The sequence below is a fragment of the Suillus paluster genome (genome assembly GCF_016628075.1).
Source record: "Suillus paluster strain FC165 chromosome Unknown EDB91scaffold_261, whole genome shotgun sequence".
In the NCBI taxonomy this organism is placed as follows: domain Eukaryota; kingdom Fungi; phylum Basidiomycota; class Agaricomycetes; order Boletales; family Suillaceae; genus Suillus; species Suillus paluster.
Window position 1 is genome coordinate 2,966 of NW_024537821.1, and position 17,022 is coordinate 19,987.

At 44.9% G+C, this 17,022-nt stretch overlaps 2 protein-coding genes across 2 annotated transcripts; both read left to right on the forward strand.

Moving 5' to 3' along the window:
- Positions 1–944: 944 nt before the first annotated feature.
- On the forward strand, positions 945–1,899 carry EDB91DRAFT_1257226 (uncharacterized protein; the record flags this gene model as incomplete). The annotated part of the gene is made up of 3 exons (XM_041324285.1): positions 945–1,077; positions 1,327–1,724; positions 1,771–1,899. The coding sequence occupies 3 exons, from the start codon at positions 945–947 to the stop codon at positions 1,897–1,899; spliced, it is 660 nt and encodes a 219-aa protein (XP_041168814.1).
- A 12,875-nt stretch (positions 1,900–14,774) lies between these two features.
- EDB91DRAFT_1065081 (uncharacterized protein) lies at positions 14,775–15,946 on the forward strand (the record flags this gene model as incomplete). Its single annotated transcript, XM_041314764.1, has 4 exons — positions 14,775–15,068; positions 15,116–15,229; positions 15,294–15,509; positions 15,563–15,946. The coding sequence occupies 4 exons, from the start codon at positions 14,775–14,777 to the stop codon at positions 15,944–15,946; spliced, it is 1,008 nt and encodes a 335-aa protein (XP_041168815.1).
- Between the last annotated feature and the right edge of the window lie 1,076 nt (positions 15,947–17,022).

Below are 17,022 nucleotides of genomic sequence, written 5' to 3' on the forward strand. Positions count from 1 at the left end.
CGGGTGGTGGGGCCCTGATGGTGATGCATTGATGGCCCAGTCCACTGAGAGAGCGTGGGAATTGATGTGCTGGAGGCTGGAGTTCGGAGATGCCCATTTGGTCAGCTTACTAATTGCTCGATCTCTGGAAGTCGAACGAACCACAAAAATGTCTCGAAACAAAGGTACATTATTTGCGCACGTGACTTAAGTGGATGCTGACACAAATGACTCTAGATAATTCTTATATGTGGCTCGATGCTTGTCTGTTACAGATGATGATATGCTTGTTTTGCCATTGGAGGCTACATGCTACTTTCGCCAGTTGGGGGAGGGGTTTCGGTGCACAGGCATTGACTTTAGCTGAATGTCCAAGATGTTGGCCGAAAGGCTCCAAGAGAGACATGATCGAAAGCACTGGACTTTGAGGTGAAATAATGGCAGAGGAATATGTGGGGGAAATTCCAAATTATCGGCAGATAAACATACAATAACGACAACATGATTATCTCATGTTTAGTCCCAGTTTACAGCACATATCCTCCAAATAAAGTCTTTGGTTTTCCTTGAATATTCAATACCATTTATATTTGGCATTTGAAGCAATAGTACAGATCTGCCAGCTAGGTACCGACAATTGCATCAATTCCGACCTTCCACCAGCTTCTACTGCCTCCCAATCATTTTGCGTGCTCAGTATCAACCTCCAGTGGCCTTTCAGAGTCGCAAAGATGGCAGGGCCACACCAGAAGGGCACTGCTAAACCAGGTCCATTGGCAAAGAAGAGAGCACTGGAAACAACAGCAAATGTATCTGCCTTGAAACGAGCATGACCTGCCGGAGAGGGCAGAGGGGAGGCACCATCATCTTTTCTCAATCCATTCTCCTTGGATCATCAGAAACCTGCAGCAGAACCTTTTGACCCAGGAATGAGTGTTGCTGAATCTGAAGAGTTAACCTGAAGGATGCAGCAGCGGGTGTATTGGGGTTCAAGTGAAGGAATGGGCGAGATTGAGCAAGCAGCAGCAGATGACATTGATGCAGTCGTTGATCCAAGCCTCCGGGATACTATGTACTCCATGTCAGCCATGAATGGGAGTGTGTCAGCTTCATGTGTACCAGTTTCAGCCCATTCTCGACCTGTTTCAACAATGTGAGGGCCCACCCCCGATGCAGCGACTGCGAATCAAGCATGCTCAGTAACTCCAGCAGCGAGCACTGCATTTCAACCTACTGCACATCACCTAGGAGCTGTACCTCCAAAACCAGTTCCACCTGCTGGAAGGGACTTGTCAGTGCCCTTCAATCAGTTCTGAACATCTGACCTACCTTCTGACCGTCCCCCAGGCTTCTCAACTGGCACTGCCCCTTTGCAATGCTCAGCTGCAACATCGCTATCCACCTCACGAGTTCCTAGCACTGGTTTTGTGGACAAACTAGTGAACCTCGATATGATTGTTGCGCAGCTTGCTGATAAATTCGATCACTTGGCACTGCAGAGTAGAGACTCAGTTGAATTCAAGCTACAAATTGAAGAACTCACCCAGGAGAATCATACACTACGAGCAACTGTTGAAGATCACCATGCTGCGATACATGAGCTTCAAACAACCATTGATGCACAGAGCACATCCCTGGAGGAACTACTTGTGTTGATAGACGAACCTAGGTCTTCAGGAAATGCACTGCCAACAGTCAGGTCTGTCAACAAAGCAACCAAAGCGATGTGTGACAACGTGTTTAATGTGAGCACGCAACATTTCATCAATATATGTGCTTACTATTTCCCAGAATGTGATCTGGCACACATTCTTACATGCAATGGGTATTTCTGATTCCAAACAAGTGATGTTGTTGGGTGTCCTCGATGATGGTTTGTTCTGGTTCAAGTGCCCAACACATGACACCAATCTTCTATGACCAAACTTTGCTGGATTGTGGTCAGAGAATGCAGATTGGCATTGTGGGGAATTCCCCCACTGTAGGCATGAAACCCCATCCTTTCCACATCATCTCACATCAGTTCCGCTTATTCCGATGGGTTCCGCATTTCCTGCACATCATCCAATGGGTTTTGCATTCCCACACATCCTTCGGAACCCACCTGCACTATCTAATATTCCCACGCATTGTTGGATGACCTTTGCATGTCCTGTCCCCATCCTTCCAGGTCCATTGGTATGCTGTATCTCCCTTCCCGTTGTTCCTAATGTTATCCGGATCACACTGACACATGCCCTTATGGCACAGACCCCTATTCCGGAGTATTGCGCCCATGTGCACTGCCTGCCTTCACTTCCGCTTCCTGAGAAGTTTACTACCTGTACCTCAGTGTTCCTTGAAAATAATCTTCCCTTTAAGTAGTGGTACTCAGGGCTTGGGTGTTTTTTATTGAATCCCATCTTTTACCTTCCCACTTTTCCTTCATCTTACTAGAGGACCACTTTGACTTATGCCCACTATCAATCTAACCTTGTGATATACTTCCTTCAACTTGACCTGCAAGTTCCAACAACTCCTTACGTTCCGCATTGTATCCAGTTGAGTTCCACTTCACTCCATTGTGGGTGAGGAAAATAGACTCTGGGTGATTCAGAAGTCTAACAAGGGTGTGAGACTTAAACTCGTCCTGAGGGGATTGCTACTGGGTAGCGGGTCCTCAAATAAGTGCGAGCAAAGCAAAGACTAGACTCTGTCTAGCGACCCAAAGGGTTCTGGTCCTTACTAGGACTGGGAACACAAAGATGCGGAAGGTTCCCGACGAGTGGAACGCAGTGCGCGACGAGCAGAACTAATGCGTGACGAGTGGAACTACGCGGAACTAACAGAACTAACGCGGAACAAACGGAACAAACGGGGAACAAACGGAACAAACGGGGAACTAATGGAGTGAAAAGAAACTATGAGCCTGCAGGAGGATGATTGGGCAAAGTCGGACCAGGCTTGCATCTGGTACTTGCTCCAAGTCGTCGGATCCGATGTCGGGCATTTCGAGCGGAACTCATGGGGGCGGGAATGTTGCAATGAGATCAGGAATAGATTTGGGAAGATATTTTAGACAGTGAGTGGAGTACTGGGAAGTACTCTGTAAGTGGAAGTGGAGTTGAGTCTATCAGAAGGTAAAAAACTAAGATCCCATCTATTGCTAACTATATAGGAAGGGGTTCCAAAATGCGCTATGCTACAACCGGGTGAGGCTGTGAGATAAGGAACCAGTCCTGAGTAGTGGAAGGATCCGTATAAGTACCGTAACACATATGAAATGAGATAGGAACATGTTAGTAACACGGGGAATGTAGCTAGTACTCACTAGCGAGGATGGAAGGACAAGGACAGGACGGAGGAGGACGTTCCGAAGGCTAAAAGGATATGATGCATGTGGTATGCGATTGTTCTGCTGGGTTCCGCTTGGTTCCATGTAGCAGACAGCTCGGGGAAGATGCGGATGGGTAGCAGGATGGTAGCGGAATGCACGGGAAGATGGTGGCAAGGCATGGGAATCATACAGGATACGGGCCTACAGTGGGGACGTTCCCCATACCATTCCATTCTGCTTGGGTTCCACTTGAGTCCCACTTGTTCCGCTTGAGTTCCGCCAGTTCCGCTTGTTCCACATTTTTGCGGATCCTCATCCTACCTGCGGTAGGGTTGAATAGGGTCGCTTAGACAGAGATTAGCACTCCCCAGTAGCAATCCCCTTTAGGGTCAAACATGCTTGTTCTCAAGTGAGGCAGTAGGCAGCAAAGACCCAACTGTGTAGTAGATTGATTTCTCTCCGCTGCACTTGTTGTACCCACAGCATGAGGATATGGTCTGCTACGTCCAACAAAAAGCCTGCAAAGTCTTTACTCAGCTTCCTGTCGAGCATCTCAAGCAAAAAACCAACACTGACATCATCAAGCAACTGAAGGTGGTGTTTGAGAACACCAGGGGATCCATCAAGAAAGGGAGCAAGGGGCAAGACGTGCAGGAGGTGAGGAACCATAAGCAACGGCAGACTGCTTGGAAGAATCATGTGAGTATTTTCGCATGATACCATACTCTACGTGCCTTTTTAATGACATCATACGTGAGAAAAACATCAAGAAATCAGCAATTGACATCCGAAAAGAGACAGAAATGCACAGACCTGAGTGGGACTGGTTCTTCCAAGTTGGCTATCAATTGACCGATGAATTTGATGGTGGTGGGACTCACAGCAGTAAACCTATGGTCGAATTTGCATCAGACAGTGAGGTGGGTCAAGGACCAGCAACAAAGAAATCCTTCAAGTCAAAGAATGCGGACACAGTGTGGACTTCTCGACCTCCACTTTATCAAGACAAACAGGTGAGACAAGCTATGCATTGTCGTAACTGATCTGATGCACGTTCCAAGGTTAATGAGAAGGTTGTCCTGCTAAACAACGCTGTTAGTAAGAAATGAGCGGATTGAGGGGGGAAGAAACTTAGTTGTTCCCATCACTGTGGGTGAAAAATACGACAAAGATCTTCCGAAGCTAGCAAACAAGAAACACAAGATCCCATGGCAATTCATTGATGCTAACTGGCTTGCTGAGAATCCAAAAATGGACGTACCCTCCTGAATTGATGATGATATTCCAGTGAAATATTGCGACCCTGAGAGTCATGGAGATGAAGATACATTGTATGATGGGGGAGACAAAGAAGATGAGGAAGAACAGGGTTACCCACCTGAAGGGACAAATGGTCAGCTCTTGCCTTGTTGTCGCCGCGGCAGACCATGAACTCACCATAATGATACTATAGATACCAGGTTTGAGGGTAAAGTTTCATCTCCTTTGAAGATCCGATTCTGATTTGAACATGTCAATATAGAAATGCACGAAAATTAAGTGCCGATGTTTGAGTCTGGTTTGCATGGGAGAATGGTATGGACTTGAAATCCTGTAATATTAGCCTGCACAATCAAACATCAGACCATGTATTTCTATTCCTGCTGCTGTACTATTCAACATCATTGAGCTCAAGATTGATGTCCATGTCCACTTCTGTCCCGTCCTGAGATGTTGTGAGTAGCAGAAATAAAAATCACACCAGACGTACATGATTGTGGGCTACCATCACCCAATATTCAACACCAGAAACGGTGATGGGGATGAGTATGAGTTGTCCTGATGTGGGTACAACAAGTGTAGCAGTGAGAAATCAATCTACTACAAAGTTAGGTCTTTGCTGCCTGCTGCCTCACTTGGGAACAAGCACATTCGACCCTAAAGGGGATTGCTACTGGGGAGTACTAGTCTCTGTCTAAACAACCCTATTCAACCCTACCGCAGGTAGGATGAGGATCCGCAAAAATGCAGAACAAGCGGAACTAGTGGAACTCAAGCGGAACAAGTGGAACTCAAGCAGAACCCAAGTGGAATGGAATGGAATGAAGCGGAACTCAACTGGATACAATGCAGAACATACGGAGTCATCAGAACTTGCAGATCAAGTTGAAGGAAGTATATCACAAGGTTAGATTGATAGTGGGCATAAGTCAAAGCAGTCCTCTAGTAAGATGAAGGAAAAGTGGGAAGGTAAAAGATGGGATTCAATAAAAAACACCCAAGCCCTGAGTACCACTACTTAAAGGGAAGATTATTTTCAAGGAACACCGAGGTACAGGTAGTAAATTCCCAGGAAGCGGAAGTGAAGGCAGGCAGTGCACAAGGGCACAATACCTTGCAATAGGGGTCTGTGCCATAAGGGCATGTGTCAGTTTGATCCAGATAACGTTAGGAACAGTGGGAAGAGAGATACAGCGTACCAATGGACCTGGAAGGATGGGGACAGGACATGCGAAGGTCGTCCAACAATGCATGGGAATATCGGATAGTGTGGGCAGGTTCCAAAGGATGTGCAGGAATGCGGAACACATCGGACGATGCGTGGGAAATGCAGAACTGATGTGAGACGATGTGGAAAGGATGGGGTTTTATGCCTACAGTGGGGGAATTCCCCACACCGACACAAGTTCAATCTCAACGACCTCCATGTCACCCAGGGCATTTCCATACCAGACTTGCATGCCAAGATCAATTGCCCTAGCAACATGCAGTAAGACACAAAATTGATGTTGAGAGGTACGAGACAGACCGTAAATCCCATGGGAATGCCAGCATGTTATCATCTGTAACAAAGGGACGAACAACAGCAACTGTCTTGGAAATTTCACCCTGATCTTCATACTTCATGTCAATTTTGAAGATCCATTGAATTTCGACAGCAACTCAACCATTGAAGTAGGCATAGTGAGCTGATTTTCTGTGGGGTTGTGTTGCTGCTCCGTAGTGCAGGGCTTCAACAAACACATGCGAGTAATATTTAACATAGCCCATGAAGTAGGTACCATGATCTGCCAGAACAACATCAGCATGGATTACAAACCCTAACTCTCCCCACTCATCCTGCAGGAACTGCAGGACAAGACCATATAGCATAGGATCGAGTGTCTGAAGCCTGATATCCTTGGAATGATGGGGATATGTTACATGTCCTGCCTTTGTCAGTACAATGTGTGATGTATAAATATGTACATGACTTACATGCATTCCTGCCCTCTCCAAAAGATGCTAAGTACTCTTGCAATGTTCCACAACGTGGGCGAGTTCCACCTTTCAAACATGATTCAAGAAGTTTGATTGAGTCGTGGTCATTTTCATCAGGCTCTGGAAGTCTCCGAAAAGTGTTTAACTACAATAGGAATTAGTCAGACTCATAGTATGAAGAGAAAAGAGAATGTATGAGATCATGGACAAGAACCCATTTCCACCATTTGCGCATCATTGTACATTTGAGTTCACAACCCTTGTGATTATTATGGTTTGTCCTACTGAGAAAACTGTTGTTTCATTCATATGGAAAGACCCATGTAGCATAGCAAGGCCCAAACTGGAGAAACTGATGCCAAAGATGTTGAGCGAAATGAAAATAAGGCGTCAGATGACATCCCATACGTGCCCAATTCTGGCATGCTCTAGATAGCGCCGCACAGCCCCATTCAACCTCATCTGGGCTGATTGAACATGATGACAGGATCCGGATAGCAGCCGAGAACTCAAGAATGGTTGCATAGTGATGTCTGATTGAATGATCCATGGTGAGGGCATCATTCTCACCAAGCTGCTCATCAGTAGGGTGTGCTTCTGTTTTGGAGAGCAGTATTTCAAGACGATGCTGATGCATGACCTTCTCATTCTTCGCATGTGCAGCTGCATGCTTGGTGTTGGTCCTTGATTTTGGTGTGTTGATATCGGGGATAATGCCGTCAATTTCCCATGCAACAAAAAGCCCGACAAATAACATGCTAATATGAAGTCGCCATTGGTCTGCCTTCGATGAGGAAGAGGTGACCTGTAAATGTAAAGTATTGATCAGATGAATTATGATGGGTGTGATAGCAGACATACCGATGGGGGTAAGTGACCAACTGATACTGGCCATATGATCTGAGAGAAGAATTCATTGAGTCGTTCCAGAGGATACCAGTCTTCTTGAGGAATGGGATTGAGCATGCCAGACTGAAGGATGATGACCTTCATCACATGCCTAACCATACCTGTGATAGTTCATCAATACTGATTCATACAATGGCAGAGACTACTCACAGAGATAAACACAGTGCATGAACTCCACAACTGAGTTGACGGCTGTCAACCAACCTGGGATGAGGTTAAACACTGACCAGTGCACTCCACAACACTCAAAGATCTCCTTTTGATCATCATCGTCAAGAGAACGTGAACAAAAGGCATATTTGACATAGCACCAAGCATCGCGTAATCTGAAGTCTGTGGACAAATTAACTGAGGCTTGACACAGCATTAATTGTAAGTTACCTGTTGAATTGAAACCATGTGGGTCTGCAAGATAATACGAAGGTGTTTCACATTGTGGACACATAGACAACTTTGATGAAAATGAGGCAAGACCTTCAATTTTATGACTTGCTGGAAGATCGGAGACCTCACTGTTGAGAGCTGAGTGAATGGGGTGCTTATCCTCGTGTCCATATATTCGAAACTCTCGTCCTGTCCCAGTAGTTAGTAGATTTATATCGAGACATACAAATATGCACCACCATAAAGTTCAATCATATCAGACATGAACTTTGCCATAATCTTATTGAGCTGCTCCAGGTTCGGTTCATTTGGTCCAGGGAGGACCATGATTAGAAAAGTCTCTTCGGTAAGGTGGCGAACGCCACGAGGATTATTGCAGCAAGTCATGTAGAGTGCCCCCATGGAGTGATTGCCTCATTTGATGGCCTGGAACCTGATGTACAGATACTATGAGAGCCTTTGATGTCTGGCAGTGGGTAGATTATGTACCAGTCAAGATTGATTTGCCATACGAGTCTGCAAGGCAGTGAGACAAAGCGCTGTTGGAGGTTGTGAATGTCATTGTCCAAGACACGAAGTTGACCATTGTCATGATACACACGTTGCAAACCGGCTCAAATTGCATGCCAACCCCAGGCATCATGCATATCATGCATTGGATTAGAAGGGTCTGCAAAAGCATCGTCACCTCCCACATGCGTAGCTGGTACTTGGCGTGGTTCGTCTCCATCTTGTCTCCACTGCTGTAACTCTTGATATTTTCCTGGGCAGAGGAGCCAATGCTGTATCGCCCAACAAGGTGCCACATATGGCAGAACCTTTGTTGGCTTGCATTTCAATTTCCCACTAGCGAGAAGCTTTGTCGTGTAGAGTATACCTTCACAATCTTCTTCACGGCACTGTTCCCGAAGATCTTCATTGTACAGCGTGAGTGGATCATGGACCTGCCAGCATGTCGGACATACAAAGAGGTAAGTAATGATAGAGTCTGTCATATCCCGTACCTCCAGATCCGGAATTCCAGAACACCACCACTAAAGTCCGGTCCTCTGTCCTGTTATTTTGCCCAGCACTCCACTCTTGTCTCCGGACTAACCCCTATCTCCTTTTAGAATAGCTATTGCTCCGGCTACCGGTTATGTCCTTTCTGCCATACTTACTGATCCATCCGTTCTTGTTTCATTTACGACCTCACTGCTTTGATCCGTGTACACTTACTAATAGACTTTCCACATGCTTCGTACATAGCCCTTACTTTGCTGACTGATTTACTTACATGATGCCTACAGTATATAAACTCCTGTAATACTCCGGAACTCCTCAGTTTGAATATCATCTTAGTTCTGCTCATTCCTGCTTCTCAAGACTTGAGTCTCATCTCTTGTCTACCTCCGAGTCTTAGGGGTTAAACCTTAGGACCAAAACTCCGGCTCTACCTTAGGGTAGTCTAACCTCTGTTCTGTTTCTACTCTGGACTTATCCATAGTAGCCTTACTCCATTCTCTCATAATCTTCCGAAGTTCTGCCAAACTCCCCTGACGTCTGACCTCCGGACTTCCCCCAGACTTCCGTCGGACTTCCCCTCTCAGTGCACGAGCTGAAGCTGAAGCCCTTTGAGTAACCTCCCCCTTGAGCACGACCTTAACAGAGTCAAGATCGACTCCCAGCCGCCTCTCAGCTGTGGGGAGAGTTCTCGCCATGTCATCGAGGCCTTCATACTCAATATGTGGTGCGTGATCGTGAGCATACCACAAGGCACAAGCAACTCCATCAAGGATTATGCGTGAAACATCATGTGAGGCACCTTTGAATGCAGATGCAATGTACACACGCACATATGCATTCCTGATAGCAGAATGCTCGCTAAAGGCAGGTGCTTCATCAAACAATAGATCCTCTTCATCATCCTGTGGTAGGTGATCCTCATCCTCGTCAAAACTGTTGCCCGCATTAAACACAGGGTCATCAACAATGTCTGCACCCTCGTCAAGATCTTGTTCCTCATCAGAATCTTCGTTATTTTCATGACCATCTTCCTCAACAGCATCTTCTTGGGGCAGGAATGCCTGATAAGCGTTTTCTTCATCATCCAAGCTGACATACATGTCACCTTCCCTTCCATCACTGTCATCAGCATCATTGTTGCCGTCATATTGATCATCTACTTCCATCCAGTACCCAAACTCAACGTTAACATCATGCTGAGGTTCTTGCACATAGTAGTTGATAGCTGGGTCTGGAGGTAATTCAGGGGATCTTGTGTTTCTGTGTGATGCAGGGATCGGGGAGCCCTGCTGTTGGTCTGTCTCCCGCATGCGCAGATGCTCTTGTTCGCGCTGATCAGCATCTAGATGCCTTTGGCGAGTTGTTCTTGACTGTTGGAGTTGACCACTGTCAGTTAAAGAGCAATGGCTACAGGCGCACCAAACAAGGGCTCTTGCCATCATAGAAGTGCAGTGAGTGGTTTGAGTGCACAGCAATGTGTCGTGTCCGCCATCATCGTGAGAGAAGATGATGAGTGCCCACGGCATATTGTGAGCGTGCAGAGCTCGCAAGATCTAGACTTAGCGAATTAATGAGAAATTGGCTATATGGATGGTTATATTCACAGAAAACAGGACGGATGCACTACATCACATTTATTTACTGATTACATGAGATTTTCCGGAAATAATAGCAGCCATTATTTTGCCTCAAAGTCCAGTGAAGGGCACATTGATCAGGTAGTTGTGATGAGAAAAACACAGGTTTGATCAGTGTCATGTGATGTCCAAAACTTCAATCATACTCAATGGAAAGACCATAGCACATCCAAAAACCTCCAGTGTGAGGTTGATGGGAGGCTTTGCGAGCACAACAAAACCCAAAACTGAGACACGTGGGCGGGTGAGAGATTTATGGTAGTGGGTACAAGATAAGATCTTGAGGGCTAGAAATGCACATCTGTCATGCATTGTCACTTCTGTGCATTCTCTCACATAGTAAGCACTTGTTTGAGCTTTATTCTTGCAAGCTTGCTATAATGCTCAGACAGCACCAGTACTTTCTTATGTTCCAGATCCATAACCATCAGTACTAGTTGGGGTGTTGATGTCCCAAGTGCATGTGATACAGAAGAATGCATGCAACTGCCAACTACATGCCTGGAAACTGGGTTCTGATGGAGATAGAACACTACATGTCTAACTGCCAAGGCATAAATTTCTTGAGATACTGCCAACATACTTTTTCTATTGGGCTCTGCAGTTGTTACAATGAATAACCAAGCCATTTAATGACCATTTCTCTGTGTTGTTAGCAACACTCAACCTATGCATTTACCAAACCCAATTTGCCCCGTTCCAAGACAGCTTTGAATCCAAAGTGCTCCTCCACACCAAAGTTATCCATAGGATTGTGATGTCGATCCATCATGAAGAGGGATGAACCAAGCCCATCCAGACTCATCTGCAGAAATTAAGCTCGGCATGGCGACTCCAAGTTGTTGTCATACCTTCAAGTGCTTTGACCCAGATAGCATTCTGGCAAGTGGTACCCGGCATATAAGAACTGGTTGTATCCCAGTATCCCCAGCATGCAACATTGTTGAGAGCCTGGTTGAAGCGTCTATTTTTGAGATACTTTGTAGACATGATCCTGTTCCTTCCTGACACATCAACCAGGTAGTTGAAGAACATATGGCCCTTGATTCCAGTCCTCATGTTCCTCCATGTAGCTGAAACAGGTCTCTCACCCTCAAATTGAAGTTTAGTGACTTTCATTTCATCACACACAGTTGTACCACACTTTGAAGCATGGTTCAACAGCAGATCATCAAATTCTGATTGAATCTGCAAAATGTGAGATAATGAGAATATCCCCTAAATATTACAGACCTACATTCCAAGATCCATTGTCTGGGTTCAGCGCAATGAAATCTGTATCTGGAATAAATAAGACATATAAAAAACTTTAGTACATCATTGAATAGGGTGATTGGCACTCACATCCTTCTTGCTTGAACTGGTTCAACTTGACTGCAGCACCAGGCTATAAAATGAAGGGGGTGACCATGTAATTTATTCCAATACAATGATGACTATCCATGTAGTTATTTGAGCTGAATGAACATGAACGGGAGGAGCTGATAAGAATATAATATCTCAGTCTTGAGTAAAGGACTCGATGTAACTAGTATAGTACCTGATAAGAATATAATCTATGGGTATGTTAGCTCAATTTACGTAGATGGGAAAACTAGGTACTCACATCTCAGTCTTGAGTAAAGGACTGAGATGTTCTAATGGAAACTCGTAGGTTTATAGTAAGTAGCGTAGTGATAAAGAAATATACCGTAGCTTAGGAATCGACAGTTCAATATTAGTATTCTTGGCCAACATTGATGTGTTGTTCTTCACATTCTTGGATTGCACTTGTACTGTGTCACTTTACTATCTCTTGCTCTTTTGTTCCTGAATCCAACAATCCACACCTTAACAGTGATCCTGTAGTTCATGACAGACTCCTCTGCACCAATAAATGCTCAGAAAGGCTGGATGGATGGGAGCATGCTCTCACCAATATGATAACTACCACAAGCAAATATTAGTGCATACATTGATGACATGTATGAGATGTGCTGACCAAGGGAACTTTGCCACTTCAAGAAGAGTAACTTCAAAACCTTCCCAAGCCAAAGCAGCAGCAGTGTAACTACTGGTGGGTCTACCACTGACGATGAGTATTTGAGTCAATGTTGGCTATCCAATATGTCAGTGTCACAAATTCCCAATATGAACCATTTTTTGTTTCTCAGCTTTCCTCCGGTTACTTCTTGTTCCTGAACCGGTCATGTGACTTCACTTCCTGTCACAGTTTCACCTCTTCACATTTCACCTGTTGTATCTCTGATTGGCTCCCCTACTCCACAGACTAGAACAATCTCTCTTCCTATCATTTAATCTCCGCCTATGATCTCATCGCTTATATATAACAACATCATACTATGTCATCCGCAGTTATCATATGACTCTTTTCTCATTGGCTGATTTGTTTCATACTCAGATATCTCTGACTCAATGTTATGTATATAAGTAGATTAGTTATCGTAAGTACTCCTTACACTTAACCTCTTCATTCTCTACACTTGTAGTAGGCTTAGATGTTCAAGCTCAATCCTATCTTTGCTCTTATCATTATCTGTGACCGAGTCCTAGTGGTTGTGTTCTTGCCTTTGCCATTTGGTGAATGCTGGTCATAACAGTTGGCCTGCTTGAAAAGAATCAATATCAGCAACTTACAACTGTTTGAATGGCCATTTCTGTGAAGGGGATTGTATGAACGGAACAGGTCTTCGCATTTATATATGGCATTTACTAGAAAAATGGTATATCATCAATGGCACAGCAGCTGTGTGATGAGACTGCCACATCTCAAGAGGAGGCTAGAACATCTCAACCAACAGAATATGGAGACACAATCAGGCACTTGGCCACTGTGGGTTGGGCCATTGAGTAAAACATCATTTGATCAGAATTGATGAAAGACCACGGTATTATATCAGGGTGTGGTGGTGTTGTTGTTGTTGTTGTGCACAGAGGGCGACTCCCAGATCTGACCCTTGACAAATTAACCATCTTGTGTGGGCAATGCATGTTATGCTATTATTAGTATGCCCACAGTCTACCAGGTAGGTGCTAGCCATTCATGTGCATGTCAATTGTTTCCTGCTAGAATGTCATATATTAGCATATTATATTATCATGACAATGGGTTCAAAAGCACAAGATATCCCAATCTCAAACCTGCTTCCTTCCTTTACCTAGTCAGCAATAGGAGTTGAATTGTGAGAACCTCTGGTACCTGGCCATGTCAGGTTATGCATAACCATTGCTATGCATGTATGATTACACACGACACATTTCTGCAAGCTAGTGTGACAAGCAGCCTTACAAGTGAGCCTCAAGACTGAAGGTGTTGATAGCTGCAAGGGGAGTATTGAGAACCACTGCTTTTGTCCTTGTCTTCCTTGGTGACTTGGGATTGACATCTTCATCATCCATGAGTGAACTTGTTCTCCAGACCATGCTGTGGGTCTGGACACCATATCACCAGATGCTAGATGTTCGCTTCATCTACTTCTATCAGAAACATGATGACCCAGCTGCTACCAACTGCCAGTTGGCGATCTCAAGCTGCTTGGGCATGTGGCTGATCTTCAATGTAACCAGGGAGCTGGATGCTGCAGGTGCTTGTAGGCTGTCCATGAGTGGTGTTTGAGGGTGTGAGGAGCTTCTGTTAGGAGATGCACATTTTGCATGTGCTGGGCCAAATATTGGGATTTGCATCATGGGAAACTAGAGGACTCCTTGTGGTGGCAAGACTCTTGGTCGACCATATCCATGGCCTTTCGGTCTAGTGGAGGAGAATTTGAATGTTTACTGGTATACCTTTGAGATTGACAGTACTTTTCCTTTCTGCATAGCAAACAGAATCGGGAATGTTCTCTGAGTCCCTAAGTCGCCATCTCATATGCTGAAGTCATACATCACACGTGACTTTCTTTGAACTGCAGTCACTTATTAGAAATTCCCTCATGTTCAACACAAATTAATAGCTGGTGTAAGGACACAGTGCTTTTGGTGATGAAGTTGCAAGTTTATAGGACTTGGGTAGGCTTTGTCCTCAACCACGTGGCACAGCTGTTCTCGCATACCACCAACACAAATATCATATCAAAAAGACTAAGGGCCCATTCAGCAACCACTCATTTGCATCTGTTTCATTTTTTTTCATCCGTTTGTGTCCGTTTTTGTTTGAAACGGAAAAATGTGTTCAGCAATGTATTTGTTTCATTAGAAATCTGTCATGCTGCATAATGCGGTGTCGCACTAGTACTTGTTTGCTCGCTCTCATCAATCAAATGTCCCACTGTCCCTACTCTGTTAACTACAACCAGTCTACCACCATGCCACCCTCTCTCTCGCTCTTGTCGGATACCAAGGAGAATATCAATTCACTGCAGGAACCTCAAGAGCAGGCTGTCAGCACTAGGAAGATTCCACGGAATGCGAAGTGGATTTCGGGAGATGATGCAACACTCCTTGACTCTCTCAAGACTTTTGCTGATGGAAACTCAGCTGATAATGGCACCTTCAAGTCTGCAGCATTTACAGCTGCAGCAAAGGCCCTCAAAGACAGCCACAAAACCAGTGGGGGTGCTCTGAAAACTGCAAAAAGTTGCTCGTGTCATTGGGCCACTGTAAGTAGTATTTTTCCTCCATTTTCATGCTGATTTATTGTTCGAAGTTGAAGGCCAACTGTGTCGTTGTCCAAAAACTGCGAGAGCTGTCCAGATTTGGATGGGATGAGACGAGGAAGATTGTCATTGCCAGTGACAAAGTGTGGGATGATTACCTTGAGGTAAGCTTTCATATTTTGTTCATTTCTTGACTGAATTGCTGTTTAGGCCCATCCCGAAGCCAAGGTTTGGCATTTGACACCATTCCCCCTCTATGATGACATCATCGTGCTCGTGGATGGGTGTCATGCCACGGGTGAAGGGGCACTGCATATTAATAGTCTTGGGTATGAGACAAGCCCTCCGTGGCCAAGCACACTTCTCCTCGATGATGAAGATGATGTCTTCGTAGGTGAGGATGCACTTGGAGGGAATCACAAGTCTGAATCAGCTGACGAGAAAGTGGTATGTACATCAATTTGCTTGCTTCATTGTCTGACTTGTATTCACACCAGTTGACACCTATTTCTCACACTCCATGTGTTCCGAAACGCGGACATGCTCCTTCAGTATCACCAGCTTCAACTGGAGTCCATCAAAAATGTTCCAATGCAAAGCTGACTGGTCCAGCAGCAATTCTCGGAGTAGCTGATGCTCTCGAGTCTGTTGCTACGTCATTCACTGCTCCTACTAGTTTTCTTGATGATGTTCCCAGTACTCCGAAACGACGTATCAATGTCATCCAGGCTGTTTGTGCTGATGCATCCTTATCTTCTGACGAACGTGCCAAGGTTGTTGCTCTATTTACCAAGGATGTAGCTATTGCAGATGCCTACACTGCCATTTCAGATGTCCCTCTCCATTCTATGTACATTCGTCTTGAACTTGGAAAAATGTAGATAGATTTTCCTAGTTCTCATTCACAGTATACTCAATATACTGTGCCCACATTGCTTCTGCTATATCATCTCGTTTTCGTCCTGCCCTTGCCCTTTCTGCTGGTGTGATTGGATGACTGAAATCCTCAACTCTCTGCTGTACAGCCTGAACAGCCTGATCAGTGCCCACCTCTGCCTCCTCATTTCCTTCCTCTTCATCATCTGGATCATGAACACGGATGAAATTGTGCAAGACACAGAGGGCAGGAACCAGCTTTGTCTGTACCACAAGACTGTATTCTGGGGCAGCAACCATTAGCCAGAATTGATGCTTCACCACACCAAAAATGCATTCAATAACATTTCGGGCTTGGGCATGTCGTAGGTTGAACAGTTCTTGGCAATTTTTTGGTCTAGTTATTTTTCAGCATTTTTTGAACAGTTGATTAACAGAAAAAACAATCATACCTTTGACTTGAACAACCCCATTCCTTGAGGTGATAGTGTACACCATGATATGGAACCAGGAGTGAGTCACATAATGGAAACCCTGCATCAGCGAGGTAACAGAGATTTGGGGGGATGGGAAAGTCGGTTTGCTGAGCATCATATATGCGGCTGTCAGCTGCACTTCCCTCCCATCCTGCAAGAACATATGAAAAGCGCATGTCAAATGTGCATGCAGCAAGGACATTCTGTGAGAGGTGGCCCTTCCGATTGCGGTAGCAAGCAGTCAGGGCATCATTGGGAACAAAGGTATCAATGTGTGTCCCATCAATTGCACCCTGACAGTGTTGAAAAAATGGGTAGAGCTTGGGATTACTGTAAATCTCAGGGGGGACTACATCATTGGGTGGCAGGCTGACATAGCGCTAATAAAAGTGTGGTGATACTACCATGTCTAGAAGACAAAGAAAAATCCTAATAGTACAGTCACAGTGATAAATTAATCCTACTGCATTTTAAATAGTAATGTTGGGCACTCACTTTGAAATAGTATCTGCACTGTGCTGGAACCGTTCTTGCATGTCCCAATTTGTACTCCCAGTACGGCAGATTTGAAGGAAAATTGCCAGCTGTTCTTCAGACAAGATATA